Below are 19,261 nucleotides of genomic sequence, written 5' to 3'. Positions count from 1 at the left end.
ATGTTCTATATGTGTATGATCGTTACGATTTATGCCTGATTATTTTCTTTAAAAAAATTTAAGTACTGGTGTTTGTTATGAGCCTCATGCTTGCTAGGCAGATACACTTGACCCTTGAGCGCACCTTCCCTCCTCCCCCGACCCCCGCACCCAGTCCAAGAATTTTCTCTAAACGGGAAGAGTAACTATTTATTATTATAATAAACAATAAATTTATTAATTATACTATTTATTTATTATAAAGCACCCCATGCTGATCTTTGCAAATGGTAACCAGCCAGTTGTGCGGGGACTCGACTCCAGGATAAGGAAGTCTTCCACATTCAAACTACTCCCTCATTCAAACTTTTCTACAGTATTCACACTACCACCTATGACCCCAGTCTTCGCATTTTCGTAGGGTCCTGGCGGGGCGAACGTACTCTGGTGTCCCAGTCCCGGGACAGGCCGGCTGGCCTCAGCCCAAGGCAAGCAGGAACTACTCGCCCGGGGAGCCCAGCCGCGTAGGGCCCTCTGGGAGTTGTAGTTCTTCCATCGCCGAGCCTCGGGGCGGGACGTCCCCGTCGGACTCCACTTCCCGTGCCCCTTTGCGCGTCCTCACTTGGGACAGCGCCCGGGCGGGTTGGAGAGAGGGTGGGAGTTTGCGGATGAGGAGCGGATTGGCGTCCTCGGAGGACGCGCCGCCCGGAGCTCGGGGTTCCTTCCCGCGCCTTTGGGGTTCGGGGAGGCAAACTTCACGTACAAGTTGAAGCTTCTTTCGTCCGGTCTCCCACAGGTCCCGGCTCCGGTTTACAGTCCCAGGGGCGTGGCCGCTGCCTGGGGGGTCGGGGTCCCGCTCCGGGCCGGGCCGCGGCGGCCCCCGCGGCCATGCGCCTGCCGGCCGCTTCTGGTGCCCGCGGCGGCCGCTGAGCCCGGCACCCGCGGGGGGACCCCCGAGCGTTTCCCCACGACCGCCGGCCCCGCCCTCCCCATGCTCGCCGGTGCCTTCCGCGGACGCCGCTGGGCCCCGGTGGGCGTCCTGGCCTCGCTGGCCTTCTGCCTCCACCGGCGGCGGGTGGCGCAGGCCGAGCAGCGGGCAGCCGATGGCCGGTGCCCGGCTGACCGCCGCGAGCTGGAGCTGAGGATGGTGCAGGTGGTGTTCCGCCACGGGGCGCGGAGTCCCCTCCACCAGCTCCCGCTGGAGGAGCAGGTGAGGTCGTGGCCTGGAAGCCGGTGAGGGGCGGGGCAGGGCTGGACCCGGGGCCGGCCGGAGGAGCCGGTTCCGTCTCGGTCTGGCTTGGGCGCCAACTCGTGCGCTCAGTCCCCCCGCCCCTCGTCCCATCTCCCTCTCTTCCCCCACACCCGTCCCATCCCCCTTCTCCGGGGACCCTCGGGCTAGGATGGTGACCTCTGGGAATCGCCTGGGGATCTTTTTAAAATGCAGATTCTGTCGGGCACCGCGGGCTCACGCTTGTAATCTTATCAACTCAGGAGGCTGAGATATGAGGATCGCGGTTCGAAGGCAGCCCACAGAGGAAAGTTCTGGGGACTCTCCAACAGTGAACCACCAGAAAGCCTGAAGCCAAGTTGGGGTTCACATTAGGTAGAGCGTTATCCTTGAGCTGAAAAGGCCCAGGACGGCTCACAGGCCTTGAATTCAAACCCCAGGACCGGCACAGGTGCACACAGTGCTGGTTCCGAGTCAGCGGCTATGGCCAGAAAGCTTGCGCTTTTCCTTAGTGTCTGAGTGAACTTTGCTTAGCACTTTCATACCTGGTGCAGGCACACTTGTGGGCACCTGTTTGTCCAAGAGTTGCAGGGACCTTTATAACAAGAACCTCCCTAAGTGCGGTCACAGTGCAGAACAGAGGGCACGCTTTTTAGGAAGAGGTTTTAGGACTCCCCGGGGTTTGTTGCAGACCATTTGAGATCTCATGAAAACGTTGTGGTAACACACCCTGTATCTTGGGGCTCTCCTTTTACATATCCTCTGCGTGTGTTAGAGTTTGAATTCAAGGCTTTGGACTTCCATTCTCCTACCTACATTGCCCAAGTAGCTAGGCAGACAGGCCCTTGATCCTCAGATCTCAGTTTCCTGAGTTGCTAGGATTACAGGTGTGAGTCAGGCCCACAGCTTGAATAGCTTTTGGGATAACCTGTCTTACTAGATGATTGTGTTTCTTTGGTAGTAAAATTATGAAGTTTGAGTGGTCATTTTTCTTTAAAGTAGATCCAGATTCTTTTTAAAGGAAAAGATTCGGTCTGCTTCCAGATCCACTTTGCTCCTGCTCAGACAGTGGCAACTTGGTTCCCACCAGACAAGTTGTTTTTAAGTTCAATTTACTCTAGCTCCATTGTTAAGGCTTTGTTGGTGGGATGTAGTAGGACAGAACTGAGGCTTTAAATGCAGGGCCTAGGCCCTATTTCTTAGCTTTAGCTGGTGCTCTGCCACAGCTTCACTCCTGGCTTTTTGCTGATGTGTTGGAGATAAGAGTCTGCTTGGGGGCTGGAAGGTGGTAGAGTGCTTGCCTTGCATGCATGAGGCTCTGGGTTCTATTCGTCAGCACCACATAAGCAAAAAGAAAAAAGCCGGCGCTGTGGCTCAAGTGGTAGAGTGCTAGCCTTGAGCTGAAGAGCTGAGGGACAGCGCCCAGGCCCAGAGTTCAGGCCCCACAACCCCCCCCCCCAAAAAAAAAAAAAAGAGTCTGCTTGGGCTGGCTTCCTTAGATCTCAGCCTCCTGAATAGCTAGAATTAGACATAAGCCGCCAGCAACCAGCCTGTTAAGGGATTTTGATCTTGGTTTATTTGACAATATGGAAGAACATAATGTCCTGGTTCTAGTGAGAAGTGGCATTTAGGAAGCTCTGGATGAAAGAAGTACAGGTCAGTCCATCCATTCTGCTGTATTATTGATTGTTCTGAACCGTGGTAGGACACTGAACTCAAATAACTGGAGAATTTTTTTTTAATTTATGTTATCTTTTTGTGGATCAAACTCAGAAAGACACTCTTAATCCTAATTTCTTAGCTCTTGCACCAAATATGTTACTAGAAATTTAAACTAACTAAATTGACGTGAGCCATACCTCCACTTCTGACTTTTTGCTGGAATTAGAATCACAGATTTTTCTTTTCTTTTTTTTTTTTTTTTTTTTTGGGGGGGGGGTCCAGTTGTGGAGCCTGAATTCTGGACCTGGGCGCTGTCCCTCAGCTCTTCAGCTCAAGGCTATCACTCTACCACTTGAGCCACAGTGCCACTTCCGGCTTTTTCTGCTTATGTGGTGCTGAGGAATCAAACCCAGGGCCTCATGCATGCAAGGCAAGCACTCTACCACTGAGCCACCTTCCCAGCCCTCTCACAGATTTTTCTGCCTGAGCTTGTTTCAAGCCATGCTCCTGAGATCTCGACCTCCTAAGCAGCTAGTATTGCAGATATGAGCTGCACAGGCCAGGTCTTCTGTCTGGTAAAAGAATACAGGAAAGACGCAAACATAGGAAAGGTGATAGAAAAGTTTAGGAAAGAAATAAGGAAAGACTCTGGTGGCTCATGATTATAATCCTAACTATTCAGGAAGCTGAAATCTGAGAGTCAAGGTCTGTAAATCCATGAGACTCTTTCTCTCCAAATAACCAACAAAAAAGCTGGAAGTGGAGCTGTGGCTCAAGTAGTAGAGCAAGTAGTAGTAAAGCCTTGAGCAAAAAAACCCGTAAGGGACAGCTTCCAGGCACTGAGTTCAAGCCCCAGTACTGGGACAAAAAGAAAAGAGAGAATTGGGGTTGGGGGAGGGAAGGTAGATAAAGAGCCTCTGCATAAACGAGCAGTAGGAAGATAGCACTTCAGCCCACCCACCTCAGCCATGTTGTATCCTCTTCACTGTGACGGAGTGTGGCCTCAGATTAAAGAGGGAGAATTGGAGAATTGGTGGGGTTCCTATCCCTTTCTATACTGATTGGTCAGTTATGTGGTCAGGGATACTTGGAGGTTTTTCATTAGGTTTTTTTGTTGTTGTTGTTTGTTTTTTGTTACAGGGAAGGTATTGAACAAGCTGGCTAAAATTATGGCCCTATTGGTTGCTCTTTTTTCTTTTTGTGCTGCTGACTCAAATCCTGACCACATCAATTTTGTAAAAGTAAGCCAAACAGGAGGAAGGAGGCTGTGTATTTTTAGCCCACCAAGGCCACATTCCGCTGATCTGGCCCCTAGGGTCACATTCTTTCTCAAGATGGTCAGGCTATCTTAGGGGGCTTTCCACATTTGAACATGGAGTTGGCCGCCTAAGAGGGAGTCTCTTATACTCTTTCCTTTACAGTCCCTCATTCTCTCAATGCCTGGGTCTTCCTCCCTGGGACTGTAATTTAGTTGGCCTAGGATATCCGGACATTGTAAAAAAATTTTCTGGTGAAGCTTTAGAATGATCTCTACAAGTGGAGACTTCCCCGCCCTACTCCAAGATTGGGAGGCTCACAATATGAGGCTACCTTAGGGAGAAAGTTTCAGACTCCCATCTAACTAATTAAAAAAACTGGGTGCAATGATGCATGCCTATCACCCTACCTATGTAGGAATTGTAAATAGGAGGATTGAGGTGCAGACTGGCCCGCGCAAAAATCAAGTTATATTTACAAAAGAAAGAGCTTGGAGGAATGACTCCTGCGTGAGGCCTGCAGTTTAAACACCAGTACCACCAACTGATTAACTGGCCAACGAATCAATTAATTAGTAAAAGTGGAGACTCCAACCTAGGAAGATCCAGGTGTGAATAGTCCAGAATGAGACTCAGATATGAATAACTTTAAAAAAAAAAAATCTCAGTGATCTCAGGTAGCCAAGGCTCAAAACTACTGCTTTATTCTAAAACCTATACCTGGGAAGTTTTTGTTTTGGTAGATATTTTTCCCCCTTTGGCCTGGAATGCAGCAGATCGATCCCACTGTTTGGCATGGCTTTCATCGCAGTGTCTTTGGTGGGATGTTATCGTTTGTGCTGAGAGAACCTGGAACAACAGTCCCGCAGAACACACTGCTGTGACTGCTGGGAAGATGTTCACCATATCACTCTCCCTTTTTGAGGGCCCCTGGGAGGAATTTGTCTGTTAGCATTAGCAGTGGTGTGCTTCTTCTGAGCTGCTGGCTTGCTTTTATCTTTAAACTCCTGTCTGGCTGAGCTCTTCTTTTACAGAAATGCCAGGAGCTTTGTGTCAAATATGTTGCTCACCCATGACAAGTGTGTGGATTGTGGTGTACTTTTTTTTTTTTAAATCTTGTTACTGCATCCATTTTTGTCCTTCTGTTTGCTTGCCTTTGTATTTGTTACCTACTTTGAGTTGATTGTTTTACCACATTTTAAATATTGCTATCATATTGTTAAGTTTCTGGGGCTTGAAACACAGGACTTTGTACTCTCACTTGGCTTTTTCTGCTCTAGGCAGAACCACACCTCCACTTCCAGCTTTTTGCTGGTAAATTGGAGCTAAGAGTTCTTGGGACTTTTCTGCCTGAACTGGCTTTGAATCTTGATCTTCAGATCTCGGCCTTCTGAGTAGCTAGGATTATAGATGTAAGGCCTGTGGCCTCTTAATCATGATATATAGTCAAAAGAGAAAGTCTTTGTTGCCTTTGAACAATGAGGGCCTTCATCAGGTTTCTTGCACATTTTCTACTTTGTTTTGTTGTGTGTGTGTGTGTGTGTGTGTGTGTGTGTGTGTGTGTGTGTGTGTGTGTGTGTGTGTGTGTGTGTGTGTGTGTGTGTGTGTGTGTGTGTGTGTGTGTGTGTGTGTGTGTGTGTGTGTGTGCGTGTGCTTGCTAGTGCCAGTGCCAGTCCCGGGCTCAGGGCCGGGGCACTGTCCTTGAGCTTTTGTGCACAAGGCTAGCACTCTACCACTTTGAGCCACAGCTTCAGTTCCAGCTTTTTGGTAATAAGTTGGAGATAAGAGTCTCATTGACTTTCCTGCCTGGGCTGCCTTTGAACCATTATTTCAGAGCTCAGCTTCCTAAGTAGCTAGGATAAGTGTGAGCCCTCAAGCCCCTGGCTGCATCAACTTCATTATGGTGTTGCTGTCATTTGCGTTCATTTGCATTCATAGCTCGCTTCCTCTACTAATAGAAAGGAACCCAGGAATGCCAGAATCAAGGTGCCCCAAGCTTGGTGTCTTCCCCGGGGCCTGGCACATTGACAGAACTGTTCGTTGTATCTGTGGTGTGCAGGGGCTTTGGGGGCAGGGAGGCGGGGGAGGGAGAGGTGGACTATCGGGGTCAATAGATGACCTAGTTTCTTTTCTCATGAAGCTAAGGCTACTGAGCAAGACAATCTAGTAAAGGCTGCCAAAGAGCTGGTGAGCTCAGGTGAGGGCTTATTGAATCTTTTGGAATGAACAAAAGTCTTCTCAGTAAGAGAAAAAACAAAATCTAGGTAGAAGGAACATGCTGTTGAAAGCCCAGGAGGTGTGAGAACAGGGCTAAGGGAAACCACATTGTGTGGCCTGAGCTGAAGTATTGAGGGCAGAGAAGAAAATTGGGGGGAGGGGGTACACGGGGGGAGGCGGCCGCCCCATCAGACCACTCTGAACCTTGCAGGGTTTTATCCAAAGGGTCAGGGGAACAAGGAGCGATGGCTAACTGAAAGAAGGAATAGTATTGTGTGTGTGTGTGAGTACTGGGGCTACTTAATTGGAGATATGTTTTATAGAGGTTCCTGCCCCAGTTGGTTTTAAATCCTCAGATCTCAGCTTCCTGAGTAGCTCGGATTATAGGCTTGAGGCATAGATACCAGCTAAAAGTTTACCCTCCTAGCCTTATGTTCCATGGGGAGGAGGGAGGCTGGAGGTTAATGTTCTGAGTTTTCAACCATTTTTAACATTTATTTATTTTATGTATGTATTTATTTATGTCCTGCTAGTCCTGCGGCATGAACTCTCGGGGGCCTGGGAGCCATCCCTGAGTTGTTTTTGCTAAAGGCTGGCACTCTACTACTTGAGCCACAGGTCTACTTCTGGCTTTGGGGTAGTTAATTGGAGACAGAAGTCTCACAGAAGCCGAGCATCAGGGATCACGCTTGTAATCCTAGCTACCCCAGAGGCTGAGATCTGAGGATCATGGTTTAAAGCCAGCCCAGGCAGGAAAGTCCGTGAGACTCTTACCTCTAGTAAACCACGAGAAAACCACAACTGACCAAAAAAAAAAAAAAAAAAGAGTCTCACAAGACTTTCCTGTCCAGTCTGGCTTCAAGCTTTTTTTTTTTTTTTTTTGGTCGGTCGTGGGGCTTGAACTCTAGGCCTGAGTGCTGTCCTTCACTCTTCAGCTCAAGACTAGCGCTTTACCATCTGAGCCACAGCACCACTTCCTGGCTTCAAACTTTTATTCTCAGATCTCAACTTCCTGAGTCTTTAGGATTACAGGTGTGAGCCACCAGCACCCAGGTTTGTTTTTTTTTTAACATTTTTTTTTAATGGTCACAACAGGTAGAGTGGAACCCCCAGCTCTTAGAGGTCCCACCCCAAACCCAGCTTGATTACACAGTCACCAATCTTGCTGGTGGCCCGAAACCACATTCTCCTTATGACTCTCAGTACCACAAGACCACCTTGAAGGTAAGCAGGGATGCTTCCTCCTCTGAGTGGGACCCTGCAGGTTGGCAAGCGTTTTACTCTCTCTCTCTTCCCTCTGCAGGGAGGCATGTTTGCTGGGCAGCTGACCAAAGTGGGCATGCAGCAGATGTTTGCCCTGGGGGAGAGACTGCGCAAGAGCTATGTGGAAGACACCCCCTTTCTTTCACCAGCCTTCAACCCAAAGGAGGTCTTGTGAGTCACCAAGACAAGGGACATGGCACCTCATTTAAGGTCTTGAGCATGGAGGAGGGACACCTGTCCTGCCCCTCTCGGTAGTTCCCAGGTGGTTCCCACTGTTAGGGAGACAGTGCAGGTCCCAGGAGCTTGTGAACAGCTGGGCAGTAGAGGTCCCATTCATTGACCTTCCAGTCCCAAAGGGACTGCCATCTCATAGGGAGTAAAACCTTCCAGGTCCATGGCATCCTTGATGTCATTTCTTTGTGGTCTCTCTTTAAAAAAAATAGTGCGTACTAATTGTACAAAGGAGTTTTTGGTTGCTCTTTCCATCTGAGAAATTCACTTGAATTCTGATTGTGTATGTGTAGGTAGGTAGGTAGGTAGGTACTGGGGCTTGAACTCAGGGCCTGGGCATTCTTCTTTACCTTTTCACTCAAAGCTACTGCTCTACCACTTGAGCCACAGCTCCACTTCTGGATTTTTGGTGGTTCATTAGATATGAGTCTCTTGGGCTTTCCTGTCCAGGCTAGCTTTGAACTGTGATACTCAGATCTCAGCCTCCTGAGTAGCTAGGATTACAGCTGTGAGCCACTTTGCCTGGCTTGGAACTTTTTGTTGTTGTTGTTGTTGGTTGTAGGGCTTGAACTCTGGGCCTGGGCGTTGTCCCTCAGCTCTTCAGCTCAAGGCTAGCTCTCTACCACTTGAGCCACAGTGCAGATTTTCTGAGTGGTTTATTGGAGATCAGAGTCTCATGGATTTTCCTGCCTGGGCTGACTTTGAACCACAATCCTCAGATCTCGGCCTCCTGAGTAGCTAGGATTACAGGCGTGAGCCACCGGCACCTGGCACTTGGAGCTTCTTGTTCCCAGCGGTCCAGCATCTTTTTGATGAGCATCTCTGTCTTTTCCCTCCCAGTGTTCGTTCCACCAACATGTTCCGGAACCTGGAGTCTACTCGATGTTTGCTGGCTGGGCTTTTCCAGCGTCAGAAAGAAGGTTTGTGTTTGGGATGTAAAGGATAATCCCTGGTCACTCTGAGAAACTTCCAAAGCCCCTCTTCTCTCTGTTGGTGCCTGTTCCCTTAATCTCTCTTCTCCTGCACCTGTGACTTCTGGGTCTACTTATTTTCTAGAACATTCTCCCCAGCGTAACCTTTCTCTGGGGTTTTGAGATGGCCAACCAGAGGAGGATTGCAGTCAGCAACTTTCCATCCCCAGGGACTGCGTTTATTTCCCTCACATGGGTCCTGTGTGTTGAGGGCCTTAGGTGATCCAGGGAGGCATAGTGTCGTTTGTGAGTATTCAAATCTGTATTTCCTTGTGGATCTGAATTTCAGATGATCGTGAGCATCAGTCTCTAAGAGGCAAATGTCTTCTTTCTAGAAGCAATAGGAGTGTGACTGAGAAGAACTTGTTTCTTGGTGGCCCCTTATCTGCAGGCATGAACTTTGCCACTTGGGCCGTGACTCCCCATCTAGGACCCTAAGATATTGGGACTCCAGTGTGACTGTCACAGCCAATATTTTGTCTTTCACAATAGGAAGGGACTTGAATGAGCCAAAGAACGCCAGCAAATGCTACCGTTAATGAAAATAATGCAGCTTTGGAGATTGCTTTGGGATTAAAATCTCTGGGAAAGTGCTAGATGATTATATGTGAGCTACTGAGAATCAGAAGGAATGTGGGGACTGCTGGTCTCCTCGCTTAGTCCTTCACTCCTTCCAGATAGATTTGAGTGTTTTATTTGACCTAAACTATCGTACCAATATTCCAGCTGCAGATGGAATAGAAGAGGTTTATAGTGTATAGGGTTCTGGTAGAGGTTTGCATCATAGTATTATTATTACTATTGTTTTGGTACCAGTAGTAGATCTTGAACTCAGGGTCTAGGCTCTGGCCTTTAGTTGTTTTGCTCAAGGCTAGTGCTTTACCACTTGAGCTTCAGCTCCACTTCTGGCTTTTTGGTGGTTACATCAGAGTCTCACAGACTTTTGGCCTAAACTGGCTTCAAACAGCGATCCTCAGATCTCAGCCTTCTGAGCAGGATGGCAGGCATGAGCCATGGGCCCCAGCTGTAGACTAGAGTTATTTTGGAATGTGAGAGGATGTGTGGCCCAGAAGCTTTCTCCATTTTGTCATGTGATTGGTCACCACACTGGCCTATGGGATTGAACTTTGGGAAGCAATAAAAAGAACCTAGTTCTGGGCTGGGAAGATGGCTCAGTGGTAGAGCGCTTGCCTTGCATGCCTGAGGCCCTGGGTTCGATTCCTCAGCACCACATAAGCAAAATGAAAAAAGCCGGAAGTGGCGCTGTGGCTCAAGTGGTGGAGCTCTAGCCTTGAGCTGAAGAGCTGAGGGACGGCGCCCAGGCCCAGAGTCCAGGCCCCACAACTGGACCCAAAAAAAAAAGAACCTAGTTCTGACCAAGTTAAGGAGAAGCCACTCTGCTGGGGCCAGAGCAGTGCTGGCCTCATTCAGGTCTGTCCCTGCTCGCTCTGGTCTTCTGGAGCCTTGGAAGGGCATTGCTCTGTGCTTTCTCCAGTGCTTTGGGTTGTAGGATTGCTGTAGGCATGGCTGGCTGCAGTGTGGCCCTCAGTGTGGAGTGGCATTGCGATCTGTGTCTTGGAGTACTTCTGCCTGCAAGCAGAGAGAAGCAGAAAGTGGGGATGCTGGTAAGAACAAGCCAAAGCCCCTCACACCTGTGCTTCCCACCTTCCTTACAGGCCCCATCATCATCCACACCGACGAGGCAAGCTCTGAAGTCTTGTACCCCAACTACCAAAGCTGCTGGAGGCTGACACAGAAAGTCAGGTAACTGTCCTGGCTCCTCTCTTTCTTTTGCTTTTTCTTTCTTCCTTCTTTCCCCTCCCTTTCCCCTCTCCTTTCCTTTGTCCCTCCCTCCTCATGCTCTCTCTTGTGCTCTCTCCCCCACCCCGCCCCTTTTTCTGTGTCAGTACTGGGGTTTGAACTCAGATCCTAGCCCCTTAGCTTTACTCAAGGCTGGCACTCTACTACTTAAGCCACATCTCCACTTCAGCTTTTTGATAGGTAATTGTAGATAAGAGTCTCATGGACCTTCCTGCCTGGGCTGGCTTTGGACCTCAATCCCCAGGTCTCCCAAGTAGCTAGGATTGCAGGTCTGAGGCTCCAGCGCCCTGCTCTTACTTTCATAATTCATTTGACCTTTTGGAAACATAATTTACTCATCTGTAAAAGGAGAATAATGTAGGCCAACCCTATTGGGTTGTTGTAAAGATCTCAAATGTTGACCAAGGAAGTGGAAAAGTGATTCAAGTGATAGAGCACCAGCCTTGAGAAAAAAAAAAGCCGAGCAAACGGACAAAGGCCTGAGTTCAAGCCCTACCCCTCATCCTCCACCAAAAGAAATTGCAATATGAATGGGGAGAGAGAGACAAGGTATGCACATAGAGTCAGTAGTTAATGTCCATATGGGAAAATGGAGCCAGGTAACTTGAGGGGATAGAGGAGTTGGGGGAGATGGAGGAGAACAAATGGAAGGGATGACACTACTCAAGAGGCAGTGTACTCATAAATTGATTTGTTGCTTTGCAATCCCTTTGTACAGCTACTTAAAGATAATAATACTAGTAAAATATTAGCCTCCAGTGTTGACCAAATAGTTTTGTAAATTATCATCAGTGTACAGTAGCAATATAAGGGCTTACTTTCTTTTTTTTGTCAGAGCCCAGAAAAAGACTGCAACTTTACAGCCAGGGATCTCAGAGGATCTGAAAAAGGTGAAGGCACGAATGGGCCTCGACAGGAATGATGAGGTGGACTTCCTGATTCTGCTAGACAATGTGGCTGCTGAGCAGGTAATGAAACTATGTGTGTATGTGCACATGTGCTTCTGTGTGTGTGTGTTTGTGTCTGTGCACTGGTACTGGGTCCTGCAGGGTCTCTCTCTGTCCCTTAGCTTTTTCACCCAATGGGGTACCTTCCTACTTGAGCCATACTTCCACTTCTGGCTTTTTGGTGGTTAAATCTCAAAGACTTTTCTGTCTCGGCTGGCTTTGAACTGCAATCCTCAGATCTCAGTCTCCTGTGGATTACAGGCATGAGCCACCAGTGCCTGGCTAACAAGTTTTAAGTTCTGGTCTTTTAGGGCTGTAGGAATTCATGGCTTCAGAAGAGCCCTGAGGCCCTGGCTGGCTTCCTGGAAGAGGAGGAGCTTGCCAGTCTCTGTTCTCCAGAAGCCTCTCTAATGCTGTGTGTCTCTGGTTCTTTCAGGTCCACAACCTCCCGAGCTGTCCCACACTGAGGACATTTGCACGGATAATTGAAGAGAGAGCTGTGGACACAGCTGTACATATATTGCAACAGGATGACAGGTGAGGTGTCTCTGCAGCTGCCAGTGTGAAATCACACCTGGCCAGGCCTCCGTGTGTCAGGGGAGAGGCTCATTAACCTCACTCACACTTGCTGGGTAGCATCACCATGTAGAATGAAACCAGGAGTGTAGTCCCCAGGCTCAAAGTGCAGGAGTCCCAAGTTAGGGCCAGCCACTCACCCCGTGTGCCAAATAAAGAGACGTGGTGGCTGGGTGTGGTGGCTTGTGCCTGTAATTCTAGCAGCCAAGGAGGCTGTGAGCTGAGGATGGTGATTCAAAGCTAACCCAGGCAGAAAAGTCTATGAGACACTTATCTCCAATTAATAAGCAAAAAGCCAGAAATGAAACTGTGGTTCAAGTAGTATAGCACTAGCCTTGAGGGAAGAAGCAAAAGAATGCCCCAGGCCCTGAGTTCAACCCCCAGTACTAGTGTACACACACACACACACACACACACACACACACAGAGAAAACAACAGCAAAAACCATAGGAAGTGTTACCGTAGGAAGTGTTACTTCTGATTGTTTTGTTAAGGTCCTCTGGAACTTCTTTCCTGCCCATTGCTCTTCTACATGACTTGTCTTCTTAGCTCCTTTGAGCTCTTTGAGGTCCTGGAGGGCAGATGCAGCTACATCCCCTGGGTTCAGGGTGGCTGCTAGGTGCTTGAATGTTGTTCCCTCTTCTCAGGGAAAGTATTCAGATGGCGGTCGGCCCGTTCCTGCACATCCTGGAGGGCAACCTGCTGAGCGCCGTGGACCCTACCACTCCTCCCAGCAAGCTCAGGTACCTGCACCCAGATTCTGCAGTGCACAGCTAAGGGCGGTGGGGGCTTCTGGCTGCAGGCCGGCATCAGGCTACACGAGAACAGGTGAACAGCTAAGAGATTACAGGACCCATTCAGAGGGATCACTGGGACCGGTTAATCCTTTGCTGGAGTATCTAATTTTTTCATCTTTTAAAAAAGTTGAAAAAGAACTTAGTACCTGTACTGGGCTTGAATTCAGGTCTTGTGCTGTCACTTAGCATTTCACTGAAGATTAGCACTCTACCACTTGAGCCACAACTCCACTTCCATTGGTTCATTGGAGATAAAGAGTTTCATACACTTTCCTATTTGGTCTGGTTTTGAACCTTGGTCCTCAGATCTCAGCCTCCTGAGTCACTAGAATTACAGGCATAAGCCACCAATGCCCAGCTACCCTTCAATCTTTCACAATACCTGCAAGGATCCCACAGTGCTTGTTCTCTTTGGCTATCTTGCCACTCTGCCTTGTAGCTAACAAAAGCTATAGAATTCAGTGACAGTCTTCTAGGTGGCGAGCCAATCAATAAAATCCAATCCTTCCCAAGGCATCCACACCTTTACTCTTTGGAGAAGGACTTGGGGGCCAGACAGACTTATTAGTAATCCTTTGAAATGAACTTAATTCTCTATAAACTGTAAGCTCTTTGACACAGAAGGAAGCTGACCCTATTAAACTCATTGTTTATGCAAAGAGTAGAACATTCGTCATGGGCTAATAAGACCCCAGAGAGACTGGTCTCCAGGAACCTTCACTCATTGTCTTCCTGAAACTTCACCAGGGAGGGAGGAAGTGGGCAGGGCAGAGCTGGCAAGGAGAGTTCTCCAGGCTACCCTCCCCTTCCCCCATGAGAACTGGAGGGGAGGCATGGGGGCAGAAGAAAGGGCTCTCCTACCATCTTGTTTCAGAAGTTTTATACCCAGTTCGACTAGGCAATGTCCTGGCCTCCTATGTCCTCCCTTGCAGGAAGCTGTACCTCTATGCAGCCCATGATGTGACCCTTATGCCTCTCTTAATGGCCCTGGGGATTTTTGACCACAAATGGCCCCCATTTGCTGTGGACCTGACCCTGGAACTCTACCAGCACCAGAAATCCAAGGAGTGGTTTGTGCAGCTCTTTTACCATGGAGAGGTGAGATCTCTGGGTGAGAGCCGTGCACCCATGCCTTGTTTAGCACTAGCTCTCCATCCTGGGGCCGAGCTGCGTTCTAAAGCCTGTGAGGGGACTCACAGCTGCAGCCTAGGTCTAGGGCAGAACTTGCATGTGGTGTCTGGCCTTTCTCCTGAGTGGATGTGACATCCTGCTGATTTTGAAAATTAGTGGTGTGTTTGGGGAGCTGATGTGTGTTTTAGACTCCTCAGTGGCTGCGACACTCCCTCATGGCTGACACGCTGGGACCTTGAGCTCAGAGAGATGACGGAGTCTTTCCTAAGTGACTTTTAGAAGCAGAAGGTCGTGCTTTAAACTCTGGGGGCAGACCGCGTAGGAGGTGCCCACCTGGCTGTGCATTGTATATTTCTCGGGTTACTGGCCTCAGCTGGGGACAGCAGCAGGAATGGGGTCCTCAGTGGACCTGCTGAGTTCTGTCTCTTCCTCAGGAGCAGGTGCCCAGAGGGTGCCCCGACAAGCTCTGCCCGCTCGAGCTGTTCCTGAACGCTATGTCCCTCTACACCACAAGCCCAGAGAAGTACCACACGCTCTGCTCCCCAGCACAGGCCGTGGAGTTTAGGAATGGACAGTGACTCTTTATATAAGCAACTTGATTTGCAAATAAAATGCCTTTATAGAATTATTGCCTGTATAAAATGCTTTATATGCCTCAGCTTTGTGTGTTTGGGGATGGGGAACACAAGTTAAAAGTACTTAATTTGGGCTGGGAAGGCAGCTCAGTGGTAGAGCGCTTGCCTTGCATGCATGAGGCCCTGGGTTTGATTCTCAGCACCACATAAGCAAAAAGAAAAAAGCCAGAAGTGGTGCTGTGGCTCAAGTGGTAGAGCCCTAGCCTTGAGCTGAAGAGCTGAGGGACAGCGCTCAGGCCGAGTTCAGGCCCCACGACTGGACCCTCCCCCCCAAAAAAAAATTTCTTTTAAAAATACTTAATTTTGTGTGTGTTGGTATGATGGCTTGAACCTGGGATCTCACGCTTTTGCTTGGATTTTTTTTTTTTTTTTTTTTTTTTTTTTTTGTCAGTCGTGGGGCTTGAACTCTGGGCCTGGGCGCTGTCCTTCAGCTCTTCAGCTCAAGGTGAGCGCTCTACCACTTGATCTACAGCGCCACTTCCGGTTTTCTGGTGGTTTATTGGAGATAGGAGTCTCACGGTCTCTCCTGCCTGGGCTGGCTTTGAACCGCGATCCTCAGATCTCAGCCTCCTGAGTAGCTAGGATTACAGGCGTGAGCCACCAGCGCCCGGCTCCCTAAGCTTTTTTTGCTCAAAACTAGTGCTCTACAACTTTGAACTACAACTCCATTTGCTTGGAGTTTTCTTGTTTTTTTAAAATTTTATTATTTTTTTCCCCTTCCTATCCCTTCTCATCTCCCTGCCCCCTGCTTGGAGTTTTCTGCTCAAGGCTGGCACTCTACCACATGAGCTACAGCTCCACTTCTGGCTTTTGGCTATTTGGAGGTAAATGTCTCATGGATTATCCTGTGTGGGCTGCCTTTGAACCTCGATCCTCAGATCTCCACCTCCTGAGTAGCTAGAATTACAGGCATGAACCACCAATGCCCAGCTTATTGTTGTATTTCTTATCTCATAAGAAAGTGAGCACAAGTGTTTCACTCCATGAAAATAACCCTCATAAAACTCAGGTGTCTCTGTGATCAACACTGCTGTCTTACTCAGCTTCTCGCCAGCTTTCTTGGGATGTTTTCTTCATTTGGCTTCTGCTAATATTTTCTTCTATTTCTGCTGAATCTACCCTTTCCTGATCTGTCCCTGGGTTGAATCCTCCTGCCCCTGTGGGTGATATGTGTGTTTGTGTGTGTGTGTGCGCGTGCATGCATGCATGCATGCATGAGTGTGTTCATAATAGGGTTTGAACTCAGATCCTAGGCTTTGTGCCTTAAGCTTTTTCACTCAAGTTGGGGCTCTACCACTTAAGCCACACCTCCACTTCCCCTGTGGGTAATCCCAAGCAGTTCCATAGTTTTAAATTTAATATACACACTGTCTCCTAAGCTTGTACCTTCAATTTAGATCTTTCCCCCTGAATTCTAGCCTCATAACTGTCACTCAACATCTCCATTTAGATATTTAAGATATCCATATGCAAAATATCTCAGATCTTCCCTCCCTTTGCCTCTAGCCTTAGTTACACTCTACTACCTCATGTGTGGACTGCATCGCATCCTCCATGGAGGTCCTGACCCTAGGCTTTCAGACCTTTGAGAGAAGTCCTTACGATAAATGAGGTCATACAGGTAAGCCCCAATTCAGCTGGCTGGTATCCTTTCAAAGGGGAAATTTGGAAGCCAGGTGCTAGTAGCTCACACCTGTAATCAACCTAACTCAGGAGGCTGAGATCCGATCACAATTGAAAAGCCAGCCCAGGCAGACAAGTCCGTGAGACTCTTATCTCCAATTAACCAGCAAAAAGCCAGAAGCAGAGCTGTGGCTCAAGTGGTAGAACTCCAGGCCTTGAGTTAAAAAGGTAAGGGACAGTGCACAGACCCTGAGTTCAAGTCCCAGTCAATACTGATACAAAATGAAAGAAAGAGGAAGAGAGAGAAAAGGAAGGACAGAAAGAATGAAGGAAACCTGAGCACAGACATAGGAAAGGCCATTGGAAGCCAGTGGGAGAAGGCAGCTCTTTGCAAGTTGAAAGAGTACGCAGAAGGAGCCACCCCCGTCGAGCCTCTGTTCTGGGACTTGAGCCTCCTGCATTTTGTGGAAATAACATCCAGTCTGGGCTATTTTGTTAAAGTAACCCTCAAAAACGGATACACCTGGTCCTGTCTTTTCCTCAGGCATTCATTAGTGTTTGCCATTCTCTCTCCATATTTCTTATCTGTCTAGGTGAGCTCCGTGAAGGCAGACATCCGTGTCCCCAGCTGTAGTGCCTAACAGCCAGTGCTCACCAGTTGTTTGTATGATATCCCTGGCTCCATGATCACTCTCCCAGGTTACAGTTGTGGCTGCCTAATGGGTCACACCCTTTCTTTACAGCACCTTCTGAGATCTGCTCCTGGTCACCCTCAGCCTCCTTCATGACAGACCTCCTGGCCAGACGGAACTCTTTTAAGGAAAGGAGATTCCTCCTTCTCTAGTGACTTTACCTTGGCTTATGTTCTCTGACCCCTGGCTGTGGACACACATCCTTGTAGCCTGTCCAATTCCTGCTAGTCTATAGGTGTCCCATGTCATTAGGGGCCATCTCGCTGTGACTGTGTATGGAGTAAGTCCCTGAGTTGTCACTTCAGCAGAGACATCTGGGATGAGTAGATGAGTTCAGAACTTAACCCTCCCGGCTACTGAGCACTCCCCCTGTTCTCCACTAGGGGGAAGCCTAGGGCAAGGGGAACCTCCAAGGCTGTCCCCAGCCTGTGCTTGCAGTTGTGGATAAGCGTAAGTTGGATAAGTATTCCTGAGAATTCCAGAGAGCATGGATCTAGGAGTCACAAGCTTGCAGATAAAAATCCTGCCTCTGAGCCAGCTGGGCACTGGTGGGTCATGCCTATAATCCTAACTTCAGGAGGCTGAGATATGAGGATCATGGTTCAAAGCCAGCCCACGCAGGGAAGTCCTTGAGACTCTTCTCTAATTAACTACCAGAAAAACGGAAGTGGAGCTGGGGATCAAAGTTGTAGAGCACTACTAGCCTTGAGCAAAAATGCTCAGGGACAGCACCCAGGTCTTGAGTTCAAACTCCACCACTGACAAAAAAATCGTTCCTCTGTATGTACTGTCTAAACTGGAAAGTCCATTCAGGGCTGAGGGTGTAGCTCAGCTTAAACCATATGCAAAGTTCAGGGTTTGATTCTTAGTACTACAAAAAGATTCTGTTGGTATGTCTGTCTACATCTGTATAAAGGTGTGTGTGTGTGTATAAAATGGGACTCATATCTCTCTCTCCCTCTCTACATTAACCTAGGTATCAAAGGCATACCTTAGATATGTCAATTACTTCCTGAGATGAAAAACTTTACATAAGCCAAGTGCTAGCAGCTCACGCCTGTAATCCTAACTACTCAGAAGGCTGAGATCTGAGGATTGCAGTTCAAAGCCAGTCCAGGCAGTAAAGTCCAGAAGACTCTTATCTCTAATGAGCCAGCAAAATGGCAAAAGTAGAGGTGTGGCTCAAGTGGTAGAGTGCCAACGTTAAGAGAAAAAGCCAAGCAAGAGGGGCTGGGAAGGTGGCTCAGTGGTAGAGTGCTTGACTTGCATGCATGAGGCCCTGGGTTTGATTCCTCAGCACCACATAAGCAGAAAAAGCCAGAAGTGGGGCTGACACTCAAGTGGTAGAGTGCTAGCCTTCAGCTGAAGAGTTGAGGGAACAGCTTCCAGGCCCAGAATTCAGGCCCCACGACCAAAAAAAAAAACCCCAAAAAGCCAAGCAAGAGGACGGGTCCCTGAGTTCAAGCCCTGGGACTAGGGTGTTCACACATGCGCGTGAATGCTTGCACATGTGTGTGCGCACACACACATATATTACAGACTCAAAGATAAAGGAATGATGTATGAAATAGCCTGCACTGAATTACTGAAAGGACAGTATTCATTGGAGAATTAATTTGGAAGAAAATAGAATGTGACAGCTTCAAGATTTTCAACTCTGGGCCCTGTGGCTTCAGAAAGCCAGCTGACCACAGGATCACCAGGGCCTGGCCTGGGCACTGAGGGATGAGCTGGGAGGAACTGGTTGAGAGTGTAATTAAGGGGAAGGCTGCGTAATGCTAGGTAAGGAGGACTTGAGGGAGTCAAACAAGCAGAGCAGACCCTGGAGCTGTTAGCTGCAGAGGCCCAATGGGTCAGGGTGGACACAGCTCTACCTGGGCCTCGGGGAGAGGATGATGGAAGAGGCCACAGAGGAGGAATGCTGGAGAAGTGATTGCTCCTTAGGTCATAGTGTCTCTCACTTCTATGCGTGAGGTAACATAGAGCAATGGGGAGCGGGAAGATTGGAGAGGCCATGGCTTGGGCCTGGGGTTTTGAGTGGGCTTTTGGTGATTGTGTACCCAGCATATCTTGCTGGGTGGCACTGAGGGTGAGCCTGAGAGTGGCTTTATGTAACTACGAAAGAGGCATTCTGGTGGGGTGCTAATGGTCACGCCTGTAATCCTAGCTACTCTTGAGGCTGAGATCTGAGAATGGAAGTTCAAAGCCAGCCTGAGCAGACTAGTCTTTTA

The 19,261-nt window shown here is 48.6% G+C and overlaps 1 protein-coding gene across 1 annotated transcript; it reads left to right on the top strand.

The window, feature by feature from the left end:
- The first annotated feature begins 617 nt into the window (after positions 1–617).
- Positions 618–14,705, top strand: Acp6 (acid phosphatase 6, lysophosphatidic). Its single transcript, XM_070007546.1, has 10 exons — positions 618–1,189; positions 7,438–7,566; positions 7,646–7,776; positions 8,677–8,756; positions 10,484–10,571; positions 11,464–11,596; positions 12,012–12,112; positions 12,800–12,895; positions 13,882–14,047; positions 14,515–14,705. Exons 1-10 carry the CDS (start codon positions 971–973, stop codon positions 14,656–14,658), a joined length of 1,287 nt encoding a protein of 428 aa, XP_069863647.1. The 5' UTR covers positions 618–970; the 3' UTR covers positions 14,659–14,705.
- Positions 14,706–19,261: the final 4,556 nt, after the last annotated feature.

This window comes from Dipodomys merriami, unplaced genomic scaffold (genome assembly GCF_024711535.1).
Source record: "Dipodomys merriami isolate MVZ:Mamm:240054 unplaced genomic scaffold, mDipMer1.0.p SCAF_7, whole genome shotgun sequence".
In the NCBI taxonomy this organism is placed as follows: domain Eukaryota; kingdom Metazoa; phylum Chordata; class Mammalia; order Rodentia; family Heteromyidae; genus Dipodomys; species Dipodomys merriami.
Note: the sequence above shows the minus strand (reverse complement) of the source record. Positions and strands in the feature narration are given on the sequence as shown.